Raw genomic sequence first — 26,260 nt, forward strand, 5'->3', positions numbered from 1 at the left:
GGGAGGAGGGGCGTCCCTAGGACCCGGCGGAGGCCGGCCGCTGCCAGGGGCTGGACCTCCGCCTGGCCCTCACCCTCCTCAGAGGCCTCGCGGGGGCCCAGGGCCACCCCTCGCTCCTCCGTCAGGCTCAGCTCCGCCCTGCTCCGGGGCTCCCCTGACCGCCCCCCAGGTGACACCCTCCCGTCCTCCGCACTCGGCCGCCGTGCTCCCCGGTCCGAGCGGCCTCCCTCCTCCTTCCCACTGCCTCAGGCTCGTCAGCAAGACCCGGCTCTGGCCTCTGCGCGGCCACACTCGGGAAGTATCCACGTCCCGTGTCCTAATCCACGTCCATCTCCCCGCCTCATGCCCAGGCCCACTCTCTGGGTCGTGTCTGCATCCCATGTCCGCGTCCTCAGCTTCTGGCCGGGCCGCATGGCACTCAGTGGACGTCCTGGTGCCCACGGGTGCAGGGAGGGCCCAGGAGGGGAGCTGGAGGCCCGGGCGGGGTGGAGGGAGGGGCGAGGCGGGTGGGTCTACACCACACCGCAGGCTGCAGCTGCCTGAGAGCCTGGCGCCCCGGGCGGTCTGTGCGGGACAGGCCTGCCGTCAGCAGGAGTGGTCAGCTGCCCCGCTCCGGGGCCGGGGTGGCCTGTCCACCTAGCGCAGGGGAACTGGACGCGACGTGCCAGTGACGGCAGGTGTGCCTCGCAGACAGCACTCCCCCCCGGCCCCCTGCCACCTGATGCCGGCTGTGTGCGGTGATGTTTGGTAAACGCTGTCCTCCCACGGGGATGGCTGGGTGGTCACAGTAAGCGCCTCCTGTGATGAACACATTCTGCGTCACTTCCCACCGCAGGGGGGTGTTGTGAGTGGTCGGGGCTTCGTGCCTTGTTTGTTTACACCGGCCTGTGCCCACCTTCCCAGGCACCAGCCTCCTGGCTCGTGGGTTCGCCTGCGTTTCCCCCGATGGGCAAACCCGGGGGTGGGAGGGTAGCCTCAGGGCCAGCTGCACCTGTCATCTGAGGCTCGTCTCCGTGGTTTGGGAGCCAGGTCAGAGGAGCAGTGGGTACAGCGCAGCTCCGTCCTGGGGGAGGGGTCCACATCACGTGCTGTCTGTGTGTCAGTGGGCCCGTGGGGGCAGGCGGCCCAGAGCCTGCATGCGGGGCTGCCCGTGGGACGCGGAGCAGGGCCTCCACAGACACTCTGACGGGACGGCTCGCCCTTCGTCCCAAACACCAGGGATCTCCACACACCCCAGGACCCTCACCCCAGTGTCCTGGCCCGGGAGCAGGGGACAGGTGATGCTCCGGCAGCCGGTGGGGGCAGTCTGGCGACCGCCTGGGCTGAGGTCTCCCCGTGGCGGTCTCGGCAGGCCCCCCCCGCTGCCTGGGCTCTCTGCTGGCATCTCGTGGGGAGGCTGACAGCCTTCCCACCCACCAGACAAGAGTTTGAGGAATAGACACATTTGTGCATTAAACCCCACGGTGGTCTCTGAAAAGAAACGATCCCAGGTCTGGGTGTAAAAGGACCAGGCCAGGCCCTGTGTGCGGGGCGTCAGCCAGATGCAGGGAGGGCCTGCGGGACGCTGGACGGGGCGGGTGGCCAGGGACCGCTGGCCCAGAGTGCCTGGCCATCTTTCCTTGCCCCTGTCTCACGTGAGGACTCCCCTTCCCTGGTTATGAGTGATGCTGGCTGGATGCAAGGAGGAAATCAATGCTATTAAATAAATTCATCTTAAGTGTGAGTGGACGGTAACTCCACGGCCCTTTTAAATACAGTCGCAGTTTGCTCAGAGGATGCCAATTAGCCCCTGTAAATCTGCGGGCTGGGAGCTCGGAGCGGGTAATGAAGCCCAGTGTCAGATTCTAGGTCCAGGAATGGGAATGCATGAGCCAGGGCGTCCCCGGGAGCAGCTGCCCCGCCTGGGGTCATGGCCCTCGTCGGGTCTGCCTCCTGGGGCCTCCCTCGCCTCCACAGCACTGCCCAGGTGGGACGCGGGACCCCACGTGGCCCTGAGCTGGGGGAGGGGGAGAAGAGCTGAAGTTACCCCCGGGTTCTTCTTCTGCTCTTTCCTAGCCAAGAAGTATAAAAAGGTCACTGGTAAGGAGATCTACTCAGACACGCTGGAGAGCACGCCCATGCTGGAAAAAGAGAAGTTCCCGCAGGACTACTTCCCCGAGGTACGTCGGGGCCCCGCCGGCCACACTCATACTAGTGTGTTTACTTTCAGGTGGAATTTAGGACGTGAAATCTTCATACTTCACAGTGGGGATCCCCCAGCTGCCGTCGTGCTCCAGTATTCTGTCCTTCTGGGAGGTTCTAAAACCCATGTGGGTTCATCTGGGTGGTCTTAGATGAGGGCTGGGAGAATCCGTGGTGTTTACCGTTACATCGGTAGGTAAATTTTCCAATCATCATCGTTTCTAGGCAAAGGAACCTTCCCCCAGAGAGGGAGAAAAACCATAACCTGTTCATCTGGGGCCTGGGCTGTGCCAGGGGCCTCCCAGTAAACCTCAGTGTGAGCAGGTCGATCTGGCCAGTGATGCAACCTGACCAGAGAGCTTGGGCGTGCTGGGACAGTGGCACTCGGGGGGCTCTCCCCATCCCCAGGGTGCTGAGTGAGCCCCCGGCTCTCCCCCAGGCAAAGCCTTGGGTGTGGCCAGAGAGGCGCAGCCGCAGACTCAGAGCCGGGTGTCCCCACCCTGTGCGCTTCAGCAGAGGGAAGTGCAGGGTTACGGCTCACCCTCTGCTCAGACACAGTCGGAAAGCGTGGATGTGTTTCCTCTGGGTTTTAGTGCATTTTTGTATAGTTTTGTTATTTTTATGTAGCCGTTACGCTGCACACATAATTTTGGGTTCTGGTATTTTTAGTGAATGCTATCATGACCAGCGTTTTTGGAGTCTCATAACCTGTGTAGTCCAGGTGTTGATCCAGACTGGATCACCTTCCCTTTCGGGGCCTGTTGACTCGCAGTAGGAAGTGACCCGTGGCTGAAGCATTCAGGGGTGAGACTGAGAGCCGGGCGGCCCCTCCTCACAGCTGCGTTTCCACACGGCCCCGGAGCCCCCACAGAGCAGGTCTGCTTGGCCGAGGATTGCCCTCCGTGGCTCTGCGGAGCCGCCCCTCCTGGGGCACTGGGAACTGATTTCAGCAAGGCCGCAACTTTATTAACTCGCTTTATGACCCGATCCTGCAGTGGAGGAAAGGTGGCCGCCGCCTTGAAGGATGGGCCACGTCCCTGGCCAAGGACGCGGTGTCAGGGGCCCGCCTCCTGCCCCGCCCGCCGCTGCCCCTGCCCCTCGGCACTGCTCCCCTCTGCTCTGCGTCCCAGGTTGGAGGAGGGTGTGGCTGGAAAGATCGGAAGCTTCCCTTCTCAGCCTCCCATGAGTGCGGCCGAGCCCATGAGTCCTGCCGTCCTCCCGGGACATTGGCCAGTGGACGTGTCCAGCAGGAGGCCGGCCCAAGGTTCCCCGGATCAGGGCAAGGGCTGAGAAGTCAGTTTCAGAGGCCGTCAGTGCCGGTCTCCTGGCCCATCCCGATCCAGACTCACCCTCACTCCCCTGCATGCAGCACGGGAGCCGGCACTGGCCCTGGCCCGAGAGCAACCAGGGACCCGGGTGAAAACGGCGCAAGCTGCGGGGAGGCGGGGGGCGGGGCCTGCAGCACCACAGACAGGGTCTCGGCCTCTTCCCCCACGCGGGCACCTTAAGAGCAGGAGAGGCAGCTTACAGAGGCCCGCTGGGGACAGCCCTTAATGGGCTAAGGAAGAGGCTCTGGCATTTCAGCCGCTGCTCTGCAGGACGGACCCCTGACACCCCTGCTGATGTCCAGGGGCCACGCACCTGGCAGAGAAGGCAGGGCTGCTGGGGATGGCCGCGCAGGGGCTGGATGGCTGGCAGGCAGTGCTGGGCCCGGGCCTGCGTGGGGCTGGGCGGAGAGCATTTGAGGCAGCCCTCTGAGCAGTTAAGTATCTTTGCAGCTCTCCCCTTTAACTGCCACTGAAGTCCTGAGCCGCGGCAGGTGCCAAGGCGAGCCCGTGGCCTGTGACTGGCAGGTGGCAGGGACGGCAGGTGGGCCTCTGCTCTTCCCGAGCCCGCCCGTTCCCTCGAGGCGCTGCTCCCCCAAGCCACTGCCCACCCTGGGGACGCCTGGTGCCGGGGATGGAGTTCCCACGCCGCGCCCCCCGCCAAGGACTGGGACGCACCTGGGTGACCTGGCTCGAGGTGGACGCCCAGCGCGTGGCCCCCGTCGCCCCAGGGACTCGCTCAGCCCACAGCTGTCCCTCATCCTTTCGTCACTTGCCGATGACTCCAGAACTCGGGGTCCTCTCACTTCACCTGTGCCCTCGGAGCTGGGGTCACCGGAGGCTCCCAGCATCTGTCATCCAGGAACTGTGATGCTCCCGAAGAGGAGGCTTCTGTGACAGTCACCGTGTCCTCCTGGGTGGGCAGAGGGGGCCCCACTGCTTCCTCTGGAGAAGGTGTCCGGCACCTGGCAGGAGCCTCTGCGTTCCCGGCTTGCCCGCTGCCCCCCGCCCCTGCGGCTCGGGCCTCCATCCCTCCCTGACCGCGGCCTCCTTCTGAGGGGCTCCCTGCCCCCCCGGTCCTCAGGCTCTGCCCTGCGCAGACTCCCTCCCCAAGCCGCGGCGTGTCTGGGCGTCTCCCTGCATTTCTCTTCCCTCCAGGGCCCAGGCGGCTGTGAGGCTTGGGCTGAGGTTGACCTGTGGGTGGGGGGGTGGGCAGGTGTGGCTGAGGTCCCCACCTCCCTGCACACCCCATGTGCTGTGCCCTCCGAGGTGCTGGCCGGTGCCGGCTGGGGTGGCTGAGCCCTCCTCAGACCCAACTCCAGGCGGCCTCACTGTCATCCGCAGGTAGAGGGGGAAGTGCGTCTCTGGGGGGAGGAGGTTGGGGGGTCTCTGGGTAGACCCCAATGTCTCGACTAGAGCGGCGTGTTGCTGGGACAAGGTGACCCCTGCCCTGGGGTGCTGGCCTTCCTGGGGGCCCTGTTCTGCTCCACGGAATTGCCTGAGTGTGTGCTCCGCTGGGTCTGATGACATATGAGTTTTCAGGGCTTGTTCATTTCTCTCTCATCTTGATAAATTAACAGAGGAAAATCTTATTGAGAAAAACACAAATGCTTCTGATGTCAACCGTGTGGAATTTCTCAGGTGTAAGAAACTCCAGGACCGTTGACGGGCTCCCGTGTGCTACTAGAAGCCTCTGCCCGGCATGTGTCAGGTCAGCAGGCCGCCGGGCAGGGCCGCGGTGCCCAGGAGGCTGCGCTGTGGCTGCTCCCCTCCTGCTGGGCCTGCAGGCCAGGCCTTTAGCTTTCTTGGAACGCGTTTTGGGGGAGGGAATTAGTTTAAGACTGATTTCTCTTTCTTTTATTACCGTCACTAAGGGCAATCTAAATGTAATTACCATGATGGAGGCATGATGCAATTCCAAATAATTACAGCCCACTGCACATAAAACCGACAGAACTTTCCCTGGTGGCTTGTGGGCGCTCTTGGCTTGACACGAATTCCACATGCTGCCTCTGGGGGAAGCACTCCAGACACCGTGAGACCATTTTTAAAAAGCAGGTCTGTGTAGTCAGTCGGGGCCGAGGCATTTTTTTGCTCTTGCCCGTAGTGAGAAATTGGTTGTTACCATACATCACAGGGACTGCTCCAAGCTCTTATGAAAGATGAATTAATTTCACTAATGCTCTGAAGCGGGCCTTTCACGGGGAGGCTGGGTGGTGATAACCTTCCCGCAGCCTCCCTTTTCTCACCGTGATTTATGCCGTCTTTTAGTAGATGAAACCGCCTGTATTTGCCATCCATCTGCTGGTAAAGGAATCCTATTAACAGGGCATCTGAGCAGAGACTTAATATTGTCAGGTGAACGATGCGGCAGTCCCCCCCGCCCCCCGCCCCAGGCGTGACATGGTCCCCACTCCAATGTGAGAGCCTCTCTGAGAACTGGGGGGGGCACCCCAGGGCCACCCCAGCCACTGCCGTCCCGCCTGCCGTCGCCTGGAGGCTTTGGTGGCTTGAGAAGGCGGCCGATGACCACTGAGCCTGGGAGCGTGCACTGGGCTGGGAAGAGGCAGAGAGGCCCAGCCCCGCCCGCTTGCAGCTCGCCTCCGTTTGCAACGAGCATCTGCATCCGGAAGCTCCTGTGCTGGAGGCCCCAGCCTCCCTACATGTGTGCTGACCGCAGGCTGCCCTGCCGGCTGCTCCCAGGGAACCAGCCCAGACCCTGGTCCCGCTTCCACAGGCTCGCCCTGAGCCCAGGAGTCAGGCCGCCCTGTGCTGCGGCTCCTGGTTTTCGAATGTGCACGAGGGCACCAGGGTGGCGGCGCCCGCTTCCCACTCTCTGCAGGAGGACGTGGCTCCAGACGGAAGACAAGTCGCTGGTTCTCCCGGAGAGGCCGAGGGGGGGCGGGGCGCCCTCGACAGCCGGTGCGCGTGGCGACCCCCTCCCACTCCCGCTGCGGCAGTGGGAGAAGGCGACGGACCTTTGGGTGGATTTGTCCAGGCCCACGTCCGGCCTGGCTCCCCTGCGGCCTGCCCCAGCGGGTGACCACTTGCCATGTGACCTTGGGTGCGATTCTCGACCTCGAGGGCTCCTGGGTCCCGTAGGCGCTGCACTGAGCAGCGGGCTGGATTCTGAACCAGACATGGTCAGAGAGGGTCAGTGAATCAGCGGTCCGGTTGAGGACGCGTCCGGAACTCAGGCCGTGGTGACCTTGCGAGAGTAGTCTGGGCGGGGGGTGGGGTCAGGAGCCCACGGGGTGCCAAACGAACGGAGCGGAGGAGAGAGGAGCCCCTCATGACGGGTGGCTGTCGGGGGAGTAGGAACAAACGGGACAGTGGTTAGGGAGGCGCGTGGAGACCGTCTGCACGAAGTAAAGAAACTCGTGGCTGGCCTGGGCCCCCGCTTCCTTGGACACGGCCGTCGGGAGGCAGTGCTTTTCGCCGCATCGGTCTCTGGGTCCCACTCGGCTACCATCTCCGGGACCACACGGTCTCCGCCCTCTGCCCCCGCCTGTCACCACGGCACAGCCCCACATGCCCCCCGCCCAAGGACCAGCCCCTGTGCTCTGGGGACGCTTGACACGCTGCCCTGGGATGTGGGCGGAGGGTCCCGGAGAAGGCAGACGTTCCCTCCAGCACCCTAAAGTTTGCCACCAGGGATTCAGGAAGGTCCCCAGTGCCTCCCGCGGACTTGCAAGGCATGCCAGGCGGAGCCCCACTCCCGCAACTGCTCAGGCCGTGAAGCTGCCCTGTGCTGTGGGGCCATTTAAGTGAAAGTTGATTATGACACTGTCACACGCGGCCCCCAGCACGGAACATCCTTCGTCACAGAGCGGCTGCTGGGCAGCCCGGCTGCATCCCGCCCTCCTCCCCGCCCAGCGTGAGCACGAGGGGATGAGGTGGCCGGGGCAGGTGCCACCCCAGCTGCGGGACAGCAGGGCGGGCAGCGGCTCAGCGAGGCTTCTCCCAGCTTCTCCAGCAGAAGTTCTCTTCTTCGAGGTGGGGTTGGAGGAGCAGAAGTAAAGATGGGGTTTCTGTATCTGTCTGCCTCCCGGGGTCCCACACGGCTCTCTCGCGGCGATGACGCCACAGGCCCCGAGCCCGCTAGTGGCGGCCTCTCCACGCAGACCGCGCAGCTTCCTTCCGGCTCAGACGCGTCCTGTCACCCGCCAGGCCTGCCAGCTGCGTAGGAGGTCTTGCTGGAGCCGCCGCTCGGGGCCCCCTGAACTTGGCCAAGGGCGTCCTCCTGTCCACTGGGGCTCCCCATGGCCTGGCCGACTGAGCCCCTGCAGCCTCCTCCAGTCTGGGAGATGGTGGTGGTCGTGCCTCGTGGTCCCCTCCCTGCCCGCAGCCAGTGCGGAGCCCGTGTGGTCCCACTTATCTCGGCGCCCCGACTGCCTGTGAGCCAGGCGTGCCCTCCTCCCCCATCACTGCTGACAAGTGTGACCTGTTTGTTTTTCAGTGCAAGTGGTCGAGGAAAGGCTTCGTCCGGACGAGGTGGTGCCTTGCGGACTGGTACGTCCACTGTGGTCCCCTGCGTCCCAGGACGCTCCCCCTTTGACACTGCGGGGGGCAGTGCGGGGGGCACTTCCGTCAAGGCTGCCCGACCTGACCCGACCCTCTACTCTTTGACCCTTTTTGTTCTGGCGACTCCGTGGGACACAGAGCGTGGTTGCCGGGTGCATGACTCTGGTGTCCCAGCACTCACTCCCGCCCGCCCCCCCACCCCGTGGGTGCCCTGGCAGCCCCTCCCCATGGCGGTCCCCCTGCTGCTGCATCCAACAGCGGGTCCTGCTTCCCTGACGTGTGCTCAGCCACCTGGGGTCGGGCCCGGGGGACTGAGGGCCACAGTCTGCACTGTGAGGTCCTGGGGTTGGGGTGTCTCCCTGGGGAGAGGCCCGACCTGCCGCTAGCTTGTTCAGGCCAAGGCTGCAGCCCATCCTCAGGAGCCGCACTCCCATCAGGTGCCAGCGTCAGCCAGTGACCGCAGCCCCCCGCTATTTCCACGGGGCCCCTCCTTGGGGCCACGCAGGTCAGGGCATTCCCTGGGGCCAGGGTCCCAGAGCGCGAGAGGGAGCTGAGACAGCCGCAGCCTTCCTGACCTGACCCCCCGACTCCTGCCCTTGCCCTCAGTCCCACGGGCCCCCCGGTGCAGCGTGGGAGGGGCACAGGGTGGCCTCCTGGGGTCAGTGGGTCCTCATGAGGCCATAGGAGAGAATTCGAGCTCTTTATCTGGCCCGGGACAGTGCTCTCAGGTCAGCGCATGTGTCTCACTGGATCTTGGGGCCCGGTGGTCCCAGCTCTGCGGATGACCCCCACCTTGCTGTGCGGCAGACAGGCTGCAGCGATGCCCCAGGGCTCCCTGGGCACGAGAGGCTGACAGGCCAAACCCCCCTCGCCACGTCTGTGCAGAAGCCCAGGTGACACTGGGCTGCCGGGGTTTCCCCAAGGATTTTCCAAGGGCTGTGAGCTTGGGGCTTCTTCTGGAGAGTGAAATGAATCCCTTAGTGACCCCCATGGCACAGGGACCCCATGGTGAACACTGAGCGCCACAGGGGGCTTCGGGCTGTAGCACCAGCTGCCCGCGGAGGGAGCTGAGGCCTGGGGAGGGGCCTTGTCCCCTCCCCACTCCCCGTCGTCCCTTCCCCGGACTCCCTCCCGCTCCCCCCGCCCCCTGTTCTGAGGAAAGTTCCTGGGATCCTGTGTAGGTCCCTTTCTTCAGAGAACCAGCTCCCTTTTCCGTTGGCCGAGTACCCGCGTCCATGTGGGGACTTCAGTGTGTGAGGACTCTGGGTCTTGTGTGTCCTCTCTGACCAGACCTCGGGGGAGGACACGCCTGGGCAGTGTGGGTGCACCTGCCCTGAGGACCCAGGTGGCCCGGCAGCCCCAGCCCTCCTCCGAGCTTCCTGTCTCTGTCCCCGCAGTGCCTTTGACTTGGTGAACATCCATCTTTTCCACGATGCTTCCAACCTGGTTGCCTGGGAGACCAGCCCTTCTGTGTACTCGGGGATCCGGCACAAGGCCCTGGGCTACGTGCTCGACAGGTAGGTACCGAGGGGGGCCTCCCCACGCCTGCCTCCGGGGAGCAGCGCGGCTGGCTCTTTCAGCCATTTTCCTAGTTAGCTTTATCCTATTTACCCAAAACTACGAAACTTGCCAATGTCGACCCAGGGATAATGCACAAAGCCCGACCCCTGCCCCAAGGCTCCCGCTGTCCCGTCCAGACGCACTGGATGGAGGGTGGCCTCACTTTCTTTTCCGTCTGGGGGGGAAGATGAGCCATGGCAGACGGAGGTCTCCTTTGGCCTAGGGTCCCGCTGGCCACGGGCTGAGTCTTCCCAGACTCTGGCCCACCCGCTGGGCTCCGGCTCTAGGCCCCTTGCAGTGGCTGGCCAGGAAGGTCTGCCCTGCCCGGCCGAGCGCCGCCTCCCGCACCTCTCTGCCCCAGCTTCCTGGCCCGTCTGCGGGCCCCTGGCCAGAGGGGAGGCACCCTCAATGGTCGTCACAGTGCGCGAGCTCCTCCCGTCGCCTGCCCAGGCTCCCAGCACTCCCCTCTGACCGCCCTGGCCCCCGTCACAGCTGGTTTTCAGGACCTCCCCCCTGGGCCCTCTGGGGCCCTCCCTCTGTCTGCGATGGTCTCATGTGACCTCTCACGGGGTCGCCGCTGATGGGCTGTCATCTGGGAAAGAAAGGGAGCTCCTCGCACCCGATTAACAGGCTGCGTTGGGCCCTGATTTGCCGGAGCGCGTCCAGCGGCCGAGTCCTCAGCTGGAGTCCTCTCCCACCAGCGCCCGTGCCCTAAGTGGGGCCTTTGGTCCGCATGGGCTTGGGGCGGGGCCTCAGATCTCCCCAGGACCTCGCCAGCCTGCCTGGACCACGAGTTGTGCCTGTTCCTTCTGTGCGCGTGCTTGGCCGAGACGCGCCCTGGACGGAGCAGGAAGGCCAGGAGCCTGTCCCCGTGCCGCCATTCAGCGGGACGAGACAGTGGCCACCAGTTCGCCTCCGGGCTGCCGAAGATCAGGCCCCTTGCCCCGTCCGAGGGCCCCACGTAGGGGACACGGGGGTTTGCTTGCCCTCACCCTGTCCACAGCCAGGCGCCAGCATCGCCCAGTCTGTGCTGAGGCCCCGGGCTGTCTGCCCTCGCGGCACCGGCCTGATGCACACGGTGCCTTGGTTCAGGAGGAAGCCCAGGGGCGCGTGCGGTCACATCAGACTTGGGAGCAGCCCTCCTGGGAGGGGTCATCTTGCAGTGGCGAGACCGGCCTCCCGGGGCTGCTCGGCTGGGGCGCGGCTGGGGCCCTGCGGTCCCCGGGCCCTCTCTGAGGCCTCCTTTGGGGCCAGAGCCAGCTGGATGGGGAATGAGCTGGGCTTGGCGGCTGTGGTCAGTTCGTCAGACGGATGGCCCGAGGATGTGTCACTGCCCCAGACCGCCTGTGCTCTGCGGCCCCCGGGAAAGCGGCCTCTGGGTTTCGGGCCCTTCCCTGGCTCTGCGTTCCCATGAAGGGCTTCTGTGGGGCGCTCAGCCAGCCGCATCCGGACCTCCGCCGCGCGGGGCCGGGCCGCCCGCACAAAGGGCCGCTCTGTCGGCGGTGAATGACGGGCCGCCCTTTCATCGGGGATGCTAACCTTTTGGCAGCCACCAGCAGACCGCATTCTCTCTGCCGATTGGGAGGACAATGCCATGCTGGCCCTTTGAATGGACGCTGCTACCAACAGTTTCCCATTCAGGGAGTTGGGAACCTCTGGGAACATTGTCTGCGGCCGGCGTGGATGCAGGGAAACAGTGCGGGGTCCGAGGGGAGCCCGCCTTCCCGGCTTAATCTCCCTGTAAAGCCTCGCAGGCTTGCGTTTCCATCCGAGCGAGGGTGTCAGGCCCGGGAAAGGTGGCACGTCAGCCCAGGTCCTGTCCCCACGAGCTGGTGGGGGGACCTCAGGTTAAAACCGAGAGGCACCCGGTGCTGTGTTTGCAGTTTTTCTGTGAATCCAGGATTATTCCAAAATAAAAAAGCTTATTTAAAAACAAAAAACAAAAAACCCTGAGCATCAAACTCTCGTCTGAAGTGTGTGAACTTTCAGAATTGTTTACGCTACGAGCAGCGCCCGCCATGCATGTCCCCTGCAGGGCACCACGCCCATGACGCCCTTGCTGCGACGGGCTTAGTGGGAAGGGTTCCCCTTGGAGACACTGGAAAATAGGATTTCCAGCGTTAATGAAGGGCGGCCAGTGGGTTCGTCTGGGTTTTTATGGTAAATTATAACTGATGCTTTTGTGCAATAATTCTTTGCTTTAAATCTCTTGTTCTGGGACTTGCCTGGCGGTCCAGTGGACAAGACTCTGTGCATCCAATGCAGGGGGTGTGGGTTTGACCCCTGGTCAGGAACTAAGATCCCACGTGCCGCGAGTCGGGGCCAAAAAAAAAAAAAAAGAAAATTAAAAAAAAAACCCTCTCGCTCTGCAAGGTTAAAAGAAGACAAACCTCTAATTAGCAAAGGCCGTCAGGCTCAGAGACTGCAGTAGCTGTGTTGGGGCCTCTGCGCGGGGCCTGGGGTCCTGTCCGCCTGGAGGGGTGGCTCAGACCCTCCTCGGGGCTCTGGGGGGGCTGTGCGGGCCGCATGCACCTTTGTACCCACTGTGGGGACAGGTGGTCCCTCTCCAGGCGCACAGTCACGCTCTTGGGAAATGTTTGGGGCATTAACTCGGCAGCAGAGACTGCAGCTCACACAGTCCTTCCTGGACTCTCCCAAGCTTTCGGCCGCGAAGTAAGATTTTTTTTCCACAAGTGACAGGGCTCTTGTGTCTCCCTATGCAATGCGGCCGGGCCAGGTCCTCAGGAACATTTTTACATCACAACTGTGAAATCTCGGCATAAAGCGCCCCTTTGTCCCCTAGTATCTCTTCACAAATACAGTCCATTGTCACAGCACTGAAGTTAATTTGATCAACATTGGGACATTTAACTTTTATGTCCAGTCAAAAGAGTTGTTTCATGCTCATTTTGGGCTTTCAAAGAAAATGATTGCCAGAAAAATAATGCCGCCAGGAACAATTCGAAGCAATTAGTTTCCCAGGGCGCGGCGGTGTGATGCGGTCGCCACACAGCTCCCCTTTGTCGTCTGCGGGCGGTCATCCGTCAGCTGTCAGCTGCTCAAAGACCCTCGTCTCAGGGTTTCTCTTAGGGCCGTTCCCAGAACTCGCCTCGCTGGTCAGCCAGCAGAAGAAAAGCCGCCGGTCTCCAGGCAAAGACAGGCTCCGTGCTAAGGATGTGGGTCATCGGGACGCCCCACGTGGCCGGTGGCCCCGAGAGCGGGCTCTGGTGCCTGTGGCCCCCACCTCCCCACTCAGGTGTCCCTCCGTCCCGTGTCTGTCTGGAGCCCAGCTCGGACGCAGGAGTCCCGGGCCCGCCAGGCGGCGTCCTCGCCACCCCAGCTCCTCCTCAGCCCGGGCGCTGGGCTCCCATGTGCTCCTGGCGTCAGGCCTCCAGCGAGGTGTGGAAGGCGACGATGGAAGTCACGCGCCCTCCCCTCGGCAGTGTCGGGTTTACGGTTTTCCATGCTTGTCCTTCTGTTCAGAAGTGAAACAAGGGGCCGTCGGTGCCCCCGTGCTCTCCGTCCTGAACCCTCGTCGTGCCCGCCCCCCCTGCCCCCCGCTGTCTTGATCCAGTGCCTGTCTTTCCCGGACCCCGTGCACATCCCTGGACCGCTTGTGTGCGTTAACATGTGTGCAGTATTGTATATGTTCTTATTGTATGTTTGCATCCTCTGTTGTCTTGGGGGATGCAGGCTTCCGTGAGCCCCTTACGTGATATCCTGGAGCGTCACGTGAACGGCAGCACGGGCACCTCCCTCTATGGCTCGTATCCTGGCTTCGTCACTCCCACACCAGCTCCATGTCCCTCGTGGCAGCTCCATCCGTGCTCGTCCACCATCTTGCTGGCCTGACTTTGGGGTGTTCTCAGGGCTTCGCTAGCATTCAGGACGTCTCGTCCTTCTCCGCCGGACTGCGGCCCTGCCGGCTGGGTGCTCACCCGGGCTGGGGACCGCAGGATGGTCCGCATCTCCCGAAAGCCGCTGACATTCAGCAATGTTTCCGACGTTCTTTGGTATCAAAAGTCTTAAAGCCTCCCTCGGCTTTCTGAGCTTCCAGCTCTTGTTTTCTCTTCCGGGTACGTGGGGGAACTGAGTGGCCCCAGGAGGCTAGGGGTCTTCTCTCCTTCTCTGGCTTGTGGTGGCATCTGAGCAGAAAAGGCGTATTTAATATTATGATGCTATTTAAAGAACGAATGAGAGAACTGCTGACGGGAAGCTCAGCCTGATGCCTGCAGGAGGTCTCCACCCACAGCCCTGCCCTGGAGACCGTTGTCATCAAAGGGAGTGTGGACATCCAGAGGGTGACAAACAGCGATTTGATTGAGAAGTGCTGGCCATGGTGGGGCCTGAACCCCTCCTGTTCCCCCCGACAGAGGCAGCCTCGTGGGCTGGAGGACATCTTGGTGCACAGACAGGAAACTCAGGCCCAGGCTGGAGCCGGACCAACCGTGCAGATGACTGGAGAGCCCACGGCCACGATGCACTTTGTTGCCCTCAGCTCTGGAGGCTGCAGGTCTGGGGTCAGGGGCCAGCGTGGTCCGGCTCTGGAGAGGCCCCTTCCTGCTGGACGCCGCTGGCTGCCTTCTTGCTGTGTTCTCAGGTGGCAGAAGAAGCCCTGGTGCCTCTTCTTACGAGGACACCTGTCCCATCGGATCAGGGCCCACCCTCACGGCCCCATTTGACCTGGATCATCTGAGAGCTGCGTCTCCAGTACTGTCTCAAGGGGCTGGGCTTCAGCGTAAGACTTCAGGGACAGTCCAGCGCCCGCGAGGCCTCATAGCCTCCTTCCAATGGCTGAGCTCGGGCCACCAGCTGGCTGAGACCAGAGGGGCATTTCAGAGCCGGGCGCGGCCCCTGGAAGCTTACGGGAAAGAGGGGATTCTGTAACCGGCCACAGTGGCCGCACCGGTGCTCTCCACGTTCTGCTGCCCGAGGGTGTGGCCTTATTGTGCTGCAGGAGGTGTGGGAGACCTCACAGGTCACTGGGGCGCCAGGCCTGGGTAGACGCCGGGCTGGAGGAGCGCGTGGTGCCGGCTGGCGGGGCGCATGCGTCACTGGGACTCAGCTCACGTTCCGTCCCCCAGATGTGTCCTTCCTGCCTTCACACGGGATCCTCCTCCTCTGTCTCTGCCTCGGGTGCGTCTGGGACAACCCACCTCCCCACAGGCTTCCTCGTGCCTGCAGCTGTCGCAATAGGGGACTGTCCCCCGGGGCTGCCAGCCCCACCGGCCCAAGCCCGAGGCCAGCACGCGGGACAGAGTGAAGCGTGCAGTCCTGAGAATAGCTTCCGGGAAGGTCGGTCTGTAGAAGGCGGCTTAGATGCACGTGTGATAAACCCTTCAATCCGATGCTTTAAGACTAAGGGGAACTCCGAAGACCCTGAAGTCAGCGGCCAGTTGTAGGAACCTCCTGCTGTCCGTGCTTCACTATTTCAACTTGTTTGACCTGAGCACACGGCCTCTCCCAGATCTGAGACGAAACCTGAGGTCGGTCTCCACCACGTTCAGTAGCTAAAAATAACAAAGGAAGGACCCTGGATTGCAGCCTGGTGGGCAGGCCCGACGGCCCCTCGTCTGCCCCTCCGCCCGGCGTCCTGTCCAAGGCCCGAGCCGCCCCCGGTAGAAACGTGTGACCTCGGGTATTCGATCTGTGGCCCCTTCAGGGCTGTCGCCTCTGCCATCGGGCTCTTCAAGCCGTGAGGCGTCCTCGGCCCCTTCCTCCTGCACAGGCAGCCTGAGCGGGTGGGGACACTTGGGCACAGCAAGGTTCTTCGCGTCATGAAATCGCCCGTCAAAACAGAAAGAGACTCCGTTCTCAGGGCCTAAAGCATTGATTTTTATGGCTCTTCTTGTAATTCTCTTTCTGAATTAGGCACATGGTATTGATGTGGACCTACTTTTTAATCATAATAGCTACTGACAAGGTAATTAATTTTAAAACAACGCTTTTTTCCTGCTGGCCCAAATGGCACTATGTTGAAATTAAAAGTGAGGGCTGCGGGCCGCGGTCTGGCACTCGGGCGACGGCTTCCCCGTGACAGCCCTTCCATCTCGCCTCAGACGGCGATGTTATTAATGGGCTCAGGCCATTACATCAAAAGGAGCAGGACACGGAAAGATGATAAAGTTTAGGATTTTAATGATAGAATTACAAGATCCGAGACAAGCTGATGAAATCACGTCACCAGTCACCGTGGGCCACCCCGTCCGTCACCAGAGGGAGGCCACGGGGGCCGGGTTCCAGGTTCCAGGAAGGCCTCCAGATGCAGCGTTCTCTCCCTCCGAACCCCCAGAGATCTTTAAAGTTGATTTAGTTCCATATTAAATCTGAAATTTGTTTTCTTTTAAAAAGGAAATTACATCTAAATGGATTCTGCCATTTAATTAGCCAAATAGTCTTTTGCTTCCACGGTGCAGTCGGCCGTCTGCACTGCTTCCTGGTCCCTCGTTTCCCGCCCATCCGTCAGCGGCGAGGATGGTCAGCCGGGGTCGTGCTTCACCCGGATCGTCTGACACCCGCCCGCCTCCACATGCCTCCCGGGAAACCGCCCGCGTGGGGACTGGGGCCCGGGCCCGGGCCGGACCTTCTGCGCGTCCCTCGGCTCCTGGGCCCCTGGCCGCCTCCCCCGCGGATCCCTCGTAGCCCCCTGGATCAGGAGAGCTAGCGTGGCCGTGACCTCCAGCGCCTTCAGGCACCTTCCAAGGCTTCGACCCCAGGAAACGTGGAGCTCCATCCTTTCCTGCCGCAGGGCTGGAGCCCGGCTTTCCAAGCCAAGATTTAAGGCAAATGCTCTGGCTCGAGAAATAGTTCAGGACCGAGGGGCGCTGTGAGCGCTCTGGCCTCAACGTCTGAGCGTGTCCCCGTCGCCTTGCTCAGGTATTGCTTGTGACCCGACACCACGTTAAGTGTAAGAAGCTGCGAGAGAGCGGCCGGTTCGCCTGTGGACGCAGAGGCTTCTCCGCTTGCCGCACCGACTTTTCTCAAGGACGTTGTGCTCTGGGCTTCTTAATAAACAGACGCTGATACACCCTCAGGATAAAATGTGTAGGTTTAAAGTGGACATTTAAAGTGTTTCTGCCCAGGAAGCATGACAGCTCGCCCTCCTTCCTTCAGCAAATCAAGTCGAAGCTTCTGTTTGGTTTAGTTTTTCTTAAAAAATAAATAAAAAGAACGAAAGAAAAGAGAAGTCCCCTTGAGTGGCCTGAGGTCCGAGTGGCAGTGGTGAGGAGGTGCTGTGCGACCGCTGAGCCCAGACCTCGTGGGGTCCCAGGTGTGGTGCCAGCTTGCTCCCCAGCCCCCTGCCCTGGGGACACCCCAACGGGCACCCCCCAGGCTCCTGTTTGGAGGCAGCCTTGCTGGGCCGGGGGCGCAGGGGGAGGGGGCTGAGGCCGAGAGGTGCCCCCGAGGGCCTCCGGGCGGGCTGGGGCCCACGGGCCTCGGGGAGCTGCAGGGACTGGCGGTCCTTGTGCTGGGGCTGCACGGCTGCTGGGCGCAGAGCGGGTGACGTGGGGTCCCAGAGCCGTGAGGCTGGAGGGTGAGGGCACGGGGGGCAGCCCCCGTGCCCACCCCCAGTCACAGGCCCCAGGGCTGCAGGCGTCTCTGGCCTCTGCACACAGCCAGCAGTCACTTGGCAGGGCTGCAGTGAATAGTTCCGTTTGGGGGTTTTTTAAAGAACAGTGTGGCGGAGCCCCAGTGGTTGTGTCTCTCTCATCCGCTCACTGGTCCTGGGAGGCGGGGCCGGGAGGGACGTTGCTGCTTCTCCTTTCCTGGTGGGGCTTGTGCACCGGGTCCCCCTCCCAGAAGATGGGCGACCATGGAGTCCGTGCCCCGATGTCCTGAGGGCGGGACACCCTGTCGGCTTTTCCAGGAACCTGTGCAGGTTGTCTGAGGTATTTTCTTCTTCTAAAGTTGTTTAAGGGCAGAAGAGATTAACTTTCTTCAAGATGGCTTGGATAGCCTCCTGCTGACAGACAGTCGGTGGGGGCGGGTTCCTCCCCCTCACCCGCAGGTGCCAGGCAGGTGCCAGGCGGGTGGGAGGGGGTGGGGTACACGGCCGGTCCTGGACATACGGCAACCCCAGGGCCGACCTGCCAGCCTCCCTGTGTTTTCATCCCTGAGCGACGTCTCCTCCACAGAAAGACTTAACTTTTTTTTTTTTTTTTTTTTTTTGTGGTACGCGGGCCTCTCACTGTTGTGGCCTCTCCCGTTGCAGAGCACAGGCTCCGGACGCGCAGGCTCAGCAGCCATGGCTCACGGGCCCAGCCACTCCGCGGCATGTGGGGTCTTCCCGGACCGGGGCACGAACCCGTGTCCCCTGTATCGGCAGGCGGACCCTCAACCACTGCGGCACCAGGGAAGCCCAGAAAGACTTAACTTTTAACACAAGAAGTGACGTTACTTGTTATCTGCACTGTTTATGACAATCTGTTAAAATACGTCCTTTGTCTTCAAATTCGCTTGTGTGAGAATCAATCCAACTAAACAGGAAAACAAGATTTTTGTGGAATTATCTATTTGATACAGCAATTAACATGCAAGAAAGTATGAAAACAGCTGAGACAATTCCTAGAAGAATTTCAACAAGCAGGGCTTCCCCATAAGAAGTCCTGTGATTTAAAAGCATACAGGAATAGATAAAAGATCTGCAGAAAAGGAGAGTCTCAAAAAGACCCATGTAATCTAGGGACTCCTGTTCTGTACAAACTCAAGGGGAAGAGGATTGAATGTTTAATAAAGGGTTTGGATCCGTCGACTGCTGGGAAAATCGATAAACTAAGATCCCTTCTTCACACGTAATTCCAGATGGATTAAGGCTGCCCTACAGACTCTGCCAGGAAGATGAAAGAAGGACTTGTCGGGAGTCAGCCTTGCGGGGAGAGGGGCCAGCAGCTGGGGGGACGTGGGTGTGTTTCCTGCGTGAAAATTAAGGCTTGTGCGTGACAGGTACCGTCAGCACAGACAGAGCATCACCATCACACTTTACAGGGAAACTCTTGGAGTTGAAAAAGCAGGAGGCAAGGAACCAGAAAGGAAAGCAGGCCAGGTGCAAGCAGGAGCCGCCAGCTCGCCATCCCCGGGGGTGCGGACAGGACTGTCCCTCCAGCCCAGCAGCCACCAGTCATGAAACAGCGGTGATGTCATCGCTGTCAGTCACCTTTCCTTTCTCAGGCTAATGCGTCAAGTTGGGAAGGCCGCTCCCCGGGGTTGGGGACACACCTGCTCCCTCTGCACTGGGGGCCGGACGGGGCAGGGCCGGTGGCACCCGGGTTTCTCGGTGCTGGCCAGAAATTTCTGAGTTGATCTGGGTGAGGGGTGCTCCCGGCTTTGCCCGCCTTTAATATTTATTTTTTCAGAGTCCATTGCAGCACGTGGGCCATGGGGACGGCGCCCCACCCTATGCCCGTGGGCCCTGCTGCTCCGTCTCGGCGGGGGTGTCAGTGCAGCCACCAGTGGGCGGCGGAACTGGGGACCTGGGTCACCGAACCTCCCTTCCCTTCCGCCCAGACCACACGTCTGCTCTGCGGGTTGTCTTGTTAGCCGTGGTTCGCATTCTGCTGTGAGTTGGAAGTGACCCGCGCTTGCTTCCTTTGCCCTTGAGGCCAGTGCAGCCGGGACCCAGCTGCCACCAAGGGCGGGGAGGGGGTGGGGGAGTGAGTGAGTGGAGGATCGGGGCTGGGTGGTGTCCTGGCCTCTTACCGGGGAAGGGAGGTCTGTTCGGGGCCAGGGTGGGGGTGGCGCTGACATATCACTGCCACGTTTGCTGTGTGTGCGTATCTCAGCTGAAAAATCTCTATGAAATAAGTTGTGATTGATTTAAAATACGTGGAAAAAGCTTTTTGAGCAAAGGCAATACTTAGCTTAAAAAAAAAAACATAGTTCCTCTTACTTTGTGGCTTCCAAACATCCACGTGGGGATAAGAAGCTACAACGCTGAGAATGAGGTCAGGTGCCCACCACCGAGGGGAGGAACCACCCACGGGCCAGACGGAGGCGTCCCGGGCTCACGTGGGTCGCCCGCTGCTGGCGGCTCTCCCGTGTCTGGCGCGTGGCGGGGCCCTTTTCCTTCCCTGGCGCCGTCTGGGGAACACGTGTCGATCACAGTCACTGGGGTGCAGGTGTCCTTCAGCAGGAGGCGGTGGGAAGTGCGGGGTGGGGAGAGGCCGGGTGTGGCGGGCGCCGTCCCTCAGTGACCCCCCCTTCTCTCCCCCCAGAGTCACTGACCAGCGATTTGAGAAGGCAGCCTACTTCGTCTTTGGCGATTTCAACTTCCGGCTGGATTCCAAGTCCGTGGTGGAGGTAGGCCACGCCGGGAGCCTCACGCGTGTTCAGTCGTGTTGGGAAAACCGCGGAGGCCCCTGATCCTCGACGGGCGCGTTCCCACCGCCCTGCTCACTGGTTCTATTTAAGGCGGAAACTCCTAATGGAGAACGTTTTACTGTCCAAAGGGGGCTGTTATGGGCGCCCCTCCGAACGAGTAGCTGGGCAGCGGTCAGGTCGCCAGCCGTCGGCACACGTGTGCCGAGCCTGGAGGTTCCGCTGTTGGCCGTCGGGAGAGCAAAGAGGAGGAAGCTGCCTGTGTGAAGGCAGCCCCTGGTCAGCGTACGCGCCAGTTCCCCCAGCTGTGGGAATCTCCTGAGTGCCCTCAGGCCCCTGGGGGACGCTCCCGCTGAGTAGCAGGCATGGGTGGAACCTGGATGGGCACCAGCCGTGAGGCGCCCAGGTCGGACGGCCAGCTCGTCGGCCCCACCAGGTCCCGCCACGTGGCCTGGAGCGTAGTCTCCTCTGCGTGGGGCTGGCTTCTCCCAGACGGTCCGCGGTCCTGAGCCCTGCTGCCGCGCCTGCCCTGCTCTCCTGGGGCTGCAGCGCCGATGGCAGGGCCCCAGGCTGCAGCAAAGGGGCGCCCGCTAGCCACCCAAGGTGAACGGGTCCACCCAGGCCCGGGTGCAGGAGGGAGACCACAGAGTGCAGGGTCCAGTCCAGGCCTGTCCAAAGCGGGGCACACACACGTGTGCGCCTGCAGAGATGGTGGAAACAGCAGGGGGAGACCCCGGTGGTCCCCTCTTGTCATCCTCCTTTGGCATCTCAGGTACAAGTAATCCTCCCTTCTCGGCAGAGGATTGTCTCTTAAAACTGAGCAGTGAGAGGCGCCTGAGTGTGGGGAGGGGGCTTTCGACCACTCGGAGTGGTTTCAGATAGACAAATGAATTCCACTGAGGACCATGACATCCTGCATTTGGTTCTGCTGCCTTTTCCCCCCTCATTTTGAGTTTGGCTCAATCAGCAGCCTGGATCCAAGGTCCCATGGGTTCTGGGCCTTTGAGCCACGGGTGCAATGCCCGCCTGTTGAAATCCGCCGGTGCACGTGTGATGCTGTGAGGGGCGCGGGGAGCCCGGCCCAGTGCCCGCAGGCCAGGCGCCCTCACCAGCAGCGCCTCCTCTGGTATTTTAGCTGCGCTGGTTTTCCTGGAGTGAGCCCCCGAGTGCACGTCACTTCTGGCTGGTACTTGGACCCAGTGAGCCTGCTGTGCTGGAACGGCCTCTCTGCTCGCCCGAGGGCCCCGTCTAAGGGCCGTGGACAGACCGGAGCTGATGGACGGGAGCCACCAGCCGCAGGCACATTGGGAAAAGGTCCGGGAGGTTTCCAAAGTGGCCTTTTCTTTGCCAGCAGAACAAATGCCACAAAAAGGGCAGCGGCTCTGGACACGGGTGGAATTGTCACGGGACGTGTGGCGCACGCGGGGTTCCGGTTTCCATGGGGGGCGCCGAGCTGGGCGTGTGGCCGGCGGCAGGGAGGCTCCTGCAGAATCGTGATTTCCTTTTCTTACTGAGTGGGAAGCGGGAGGACACAGCCCTGGACGTGAGCGGGCGTGAGGGAGCATGAGCGGAGTCGGGCCGACTATGCACGGTCGTGACATGTGTGGCTGCCGCTGATCACGTGACCCCCTCCCCTTCCCCAGACTTCTCTGCCCGGCGCCCTTTCTCCTGACCCTTCACCTTCAGACCTTGGCTTGACCTCAGGGACCTGTCCCATCCCCTAGAGGAAGGACTCCTGCCACATGGTGACCGGACAGGTGGCCGGTGCTGGCCGGGGTCGTGATGGACCCTGGACTCGGCCAGGGAGGTGCTGCCCGCGGCTGGGCTGCTCCATCCTTCTGTGTTTCCTCCCAGAGTTGGCAGGCCGGCCCCGGTATCATCAGGATGTCGGGGCTGGTGGTACAGGACCCACGGCCACACGTCCTTGACCGTGAGTGAGAGGGGGCAGAGCCTGAGCAGGGACGCAGGCGCCCACTTCCTGGTCAGGAACAGCCCGAGGTCGTCCCCCGAGCAGTGGAGCTTTGAGGACCAGACCGCGGAGGAGGGAGAGGGCGTGCCCCCCGAGTGCTGAGGGGCTGCCTGGTCTGTGGATCCACAGTGAGACCCCCGATGGGTGTATTGTTCTGAAGGCCACCCGGGGGCCCCAAGCATCTCCAAGGACCAACAGCCTGAAAGTTCCAGGCTGAAAGCCTCAATATTTGGTGGACTGCCCAGGTTTTAATAAGTTCCTCTTCCTTCAGGAAAGTACAGGGGATCTTCGTTCTTGAGCGTTTTTCCAACTAATTAACTGACTTAGATAAGGAACTACGTGAAATGCTGTTCTCTGTAGGCAGTTCTTACAAACAGCTGATTTTTCAGGGAAGCGGAACTGTGTGCATAAGCTTCCCCTCCTGGGCCCCTGCGGACCCCGCCTTGGCCTCCCCGGCCCTCGGCTTCCCTTGGGCTGGCCGCCCCTGGACCTGCCCCCGGCCTTGGTGTCCCCCTGTCCGGGCAGCTGGTGAGCACACCTGGGAAGGTGTGGGGCGCAGAGTGTCTGCCCCTTTCCTGTGTGGGCGGCTGTGTGTGAGGTCAGGTGCAGAGCAGCAGTTCCGCTGCTGGTAAGAGTCACAGACGTTACGCATTTGTGTGGCCCCTTCCCCTGGGAGGTCATTTCCTAAACAGTCAATCATCCGTCCGCTCTAGGCTAGGCATTTCCATGTGCCTAATCGCAAGCCCCTTGGACTGTGCTGGGGACCCCATGTCAGTGGTCCTGAGAGGTCAGAGGGACCCATGGCAGGGACGGGTCCTGGGCCCACGAGGGCACGCGAGGGCTGACCCAGGCGGGCCGCCCACCACAGCGGGGCAGGAAGCAGGGGCCCTCCACCCCGCCCACCCCGCCCCACACAGGAGAGCGGGTTCCGGCGAGAGGGCGTGGCCAGGACGGTCTCGGGCCCGAGGAGGTCCCACTGCACCCCGACCGGACGTGGTCGTTTTGAGCAGCAGCTCTTCCTGGCGGGCCTGGTGGTAGGCGTCGGGCTTGGCAGAGCGGGGCGGCTCCAGGAGACCCTTGTGCTCCGGGCACACGGAGTCTCCCTCACGGAATCGGCGGCTTCACCCAGGGCTCCGTTCAGCCTCCTCGCAGCCTCTTCTGGGAGCCGCCCAGAGTGTGGCAGTACATCTAATTGGACCTGAATGCCACCAGGACACCCCCGCACCCCCAAGCTCTGGGCCTGCCCACGACAGCTTGCTGGACACCGCCCCTGCCCCGCTGCTGCCAGGGAGTGTTTGCTCTGGCCATGCACCCGCACACGTGAGAAACCCAAGGCTCCATTGTCCAGGGCTATGAATTTGGCGCTTTCAAAGGAGGGAGGAATCCATAGTGTTTAATTGAATTATTTGCTCGATGAGTAAACAGATGTGTCTGAGATTCGTGCGTTAATTTTTGGAGGGTTTTCTTGTGCACGTGGTTCTTTAAACCATACGGTCCATCTATCCTGTGGATAAATGGCTGTTCAGTTGATGAAAACTTATATCTCTGCACACAGTTTACTGTGTAAGTAAAGCAAACCAATGGGAAATGATTTTTATTCCCAACACGTGGAGTATGATTCTTGGTATAGCGAGTTTTTAGGACCGTTTGGTCAAATGAAGACTTTAGCCCTAGGAATTGAAGACCGTCTTCTCCTCACGCCTCATCAACACAGTCATCAGCTGTTCACAAAACGTCCAGGCTGTGCAGGAAGCTGCCAGGCAGTCCCGAGGCCGAGCGCCCTGGCGGAGAAGCAGGGATCCAACGGGGGAATCGTAGACGGATAGCGTGGCGCGTGACACCCGGACCCCACCCTTGCGCCCGCGTGTCCCCTCCGGGTTGCCACGTCCCCTTTGGCCCCAGACGTGTCCAGCTGATCAAGAAAATTATAATGAACTTGGTATGTTCTGAAGTTCCCACGGAAGACACAGCTTGTGCCTGGTGGCACCTTCCTGTGTTGTGTTTCGTGTCCCCCGCCTGTGCCAGTGTCCCGGGACAGACCGGGTGGCTGGAACACCGGGTCTCGAGGCAGAAGTCTGAGGTTGGGGGGGGCTCCCTCCTGCCTCCTCGGCTCCGGTGGCCCAGGCGTCCCTGGGCTGTGGCCGCGTCACCGCAGCCTCTGCTCCGTCCTCACGTGGCTCCTCCCTGCCTCACTTTCCTTGTGAGGACAGTCACTGGACTTGGGCCACCCTGAATCCAGGGTGAGCTCGGCTCGAGAACGTTGACCAGTCACATCTGCCAAGGCCCCAGTTGACAAAACAGTCGTGGGCTGAGGTCTGGGTGGACGTGGACTTGGGGACTTCCTGCCAGAGCCCCGTTTCCTCTCCCACCACTGGAGAGATCGATGCTGACTCAGAAAACACAGTTGTGGGCAAAGCTAGATCTAAAAGTTTAACTGAAAAAGACCCAGTTTCTTTTGCTGAAGATTAATTTCAGTAGCATCCATTAAGCTAATACCTGTTAAGGTCTTGAATTTTCAAACACCATGGAAGCACCTCTTGGAACATCACAGTCTGCTGGCCGGCATGGCTTTTTGAAAGGGTTTCTAACTGTAGAAACAACTTAGAGATAACTTTGTGGACACCAGAGAAAAGGTCTCCAAATTTTCCCGAAAGGCTGTTAGACCAAGTGGATGGCTTCTCGAGGCCTACCAGCCGCCCCAGCTCCCAGAATGTGCAGAGAAGCATGAGAACAAGGCCACCCGGGTGTTCCGTGGCTCTGGAACACCTCTTCAGGGGCTTTGCCTGTTACAGAAGAGCCTTGTGTGGAGGCGAAGGCAGACACTTCTTGGGACTTGCACAGTGGGGGGTCAGCGGGGCACATTTGGGGATGGGCTGCCTGGTGGGCAAGGCCTGGCTGGGACCACAGGGTCCTGCAGGTTCTCAGGCAGTGCTCGGGGGCATCACTGAGGGTGGCAGGCGGCCTTCAGGTGGGCACTGGGGCACCGGGAAGAGGGGGAGGGGGCTGGGATGCAGGCAGCTCATCCTCTGCCCCACCGGCGCCAAGGACTGTGCCCAGGAGGTGCAGCCACCTGCCCTTTCCTTCCAAACAGCATGGCCCAGGAACGAGCACCGGTCAGAGCGACGAGGCGCCAAGGCTTGAGCCGGGGCCCAGGCCTCGAGCTGTCCCTTCCTCGGGTGAGCGGCTGCCCTCAGCGGTGACCCTCTAGAGACACCGGCATTTCGTGCCTACAGACCGGGTCCTGGGGTGGGAGAGGCCATGCCGGCCCCGACCCGTGTTCCTGGGGAGGCCGGTGTCCTCAGCTGGTGGGTCACCCCACAGACGGTTTCCAGATTGCCCAAGGTCAGCGTAGCACCCAAGGTGACCATGAGCGCACCAGACAGCACTGCAGTCGTGCGGGTCAGAAGGTCCGAGGAGACGCAGGGCTGGGGACGCGGGACCTCCGTCTGCCGGCGGCGTCTTGTCTGGAGGTGGCAGGTGACCCCCTTGACAAGGAAAGCTGAGGTCATCCTTTGGGCCGGCCCAGCGAGAAGCCGGCTTGGCTGGGCTTTGGTGTTGGTGGCTGGTCCCCCACTAGAGTGGCAGGTACACCCTCCCCACCCCTGGGCCCCTGAGATGCCCAGGGATGCCCTGCCTCTGGTGCTCACCCCGCCAAGCTCCTGGAAGCGCCCAGAGGGGAGTCAGGTCCTTCCAGAAACACGAGCATCCTGACCACCAGGCAGAAAGAGGCTGCGAACGTTCACCCTGGGCTGCAGCGGGCAGGGGCTTCTGGAAGGACAAGTCGGCGAGGGGCTCCAGGGCACGTTGGAGACCCACCGGTCCTCTGCAGCAAGGGGCCGCGGGCATCCTGCTGGCACCAGCGTCAGAAGCGTGCTTTGTGCAAAGTGAGCGGCTGCCCCTCCCACCCCCGGAATTAGAGCTTCGCGTTTCAGATGCAAATGAATACAAACATGCTTGCAGAGCAGAACTGAAAAGATGATCCTGTGATCAAACTTGGCACCTCGTAAGCCATAATTAAAGCAGACAAATTAAACACGCTGAGCATGTGCCATCTAATGGGCTGTGCATCCCGAACTAATTAATAACGCGGCCTCCGCTCAGCTCCGCCCGCGGGATGGCTCAGAGAGTATGTTTCATGCCTTGCGCAGTGGCAGCTGGCAGCTGGGCGCTCAGCTGGCCAGTGACAAAGGGTAACAGCAGTGCCAGGCGCTCCCATCTCTGCGTGGCCCGGCCGCACCCACCTGCCGTCCGCCACCGCTGACAGCCATGGTGTTGGATGCGTTTTTGGAGGCTGGCGGCTGTTTTTAAAAACCGGTTGCTGGCTGCTGACAGGTACAGGTTCAGGTGCCAGCGGGGCCCGTGAGGACCCTGGCTTCTCGGAGGTAGC

The 26,260-nt window shown here is 61.6% G+C and overlaps 1 protein-coding gene across 4 annotated transcripts in view; it reads left to right on the forward strand.

The window, feature by feature from the left end:
* The window catches only part of INPP5A (inositol polyphosphate-5-phosphatase A), a 179,044-nt gene that overhangs the window by 123,921 nt on the left and 28,863 nt on the right, over positions 1 to 26,260 (forward strand). For all 4 annotated transcript variants that reach the window (XM_082611844.1, XM_082611845.1, XM_082611846.1 and 1 more), the window contains exons 6-9: positions 2,056 to 2,159; positions 7,966 to 8,018; positions 9,428 to 9,547; positions 19,802 to 19,886. In XM_082611844.1, coding sequence (XP_082467970.1) covers positions 2,056 to 2,159; positions 7,966 to 8,018; positions 9,428 to 9,547; positions 19,802 to 19,886 — 362 coding nt within the window. The remainder of the gene's footprint in view (positions 1 to 2,055; positions 2,160 to 7,965; positions 8,019 to 9,427; positions 9,548 to 19,801; positions 19,887 to 26,260) is intronic.

This window comes from Mesoplodon mirus (genome assembly GCF_964341445.2).
Source record: "Mesoplodon mirus genome assembly, chromosome: 2".
Taxonomy (NCBI): Eukaryota; Metazoa; Chordata; class Mammalia; order Artiodactyla; family Ziphiidae; genus Mesoplodon; species Mesoplodon mirus.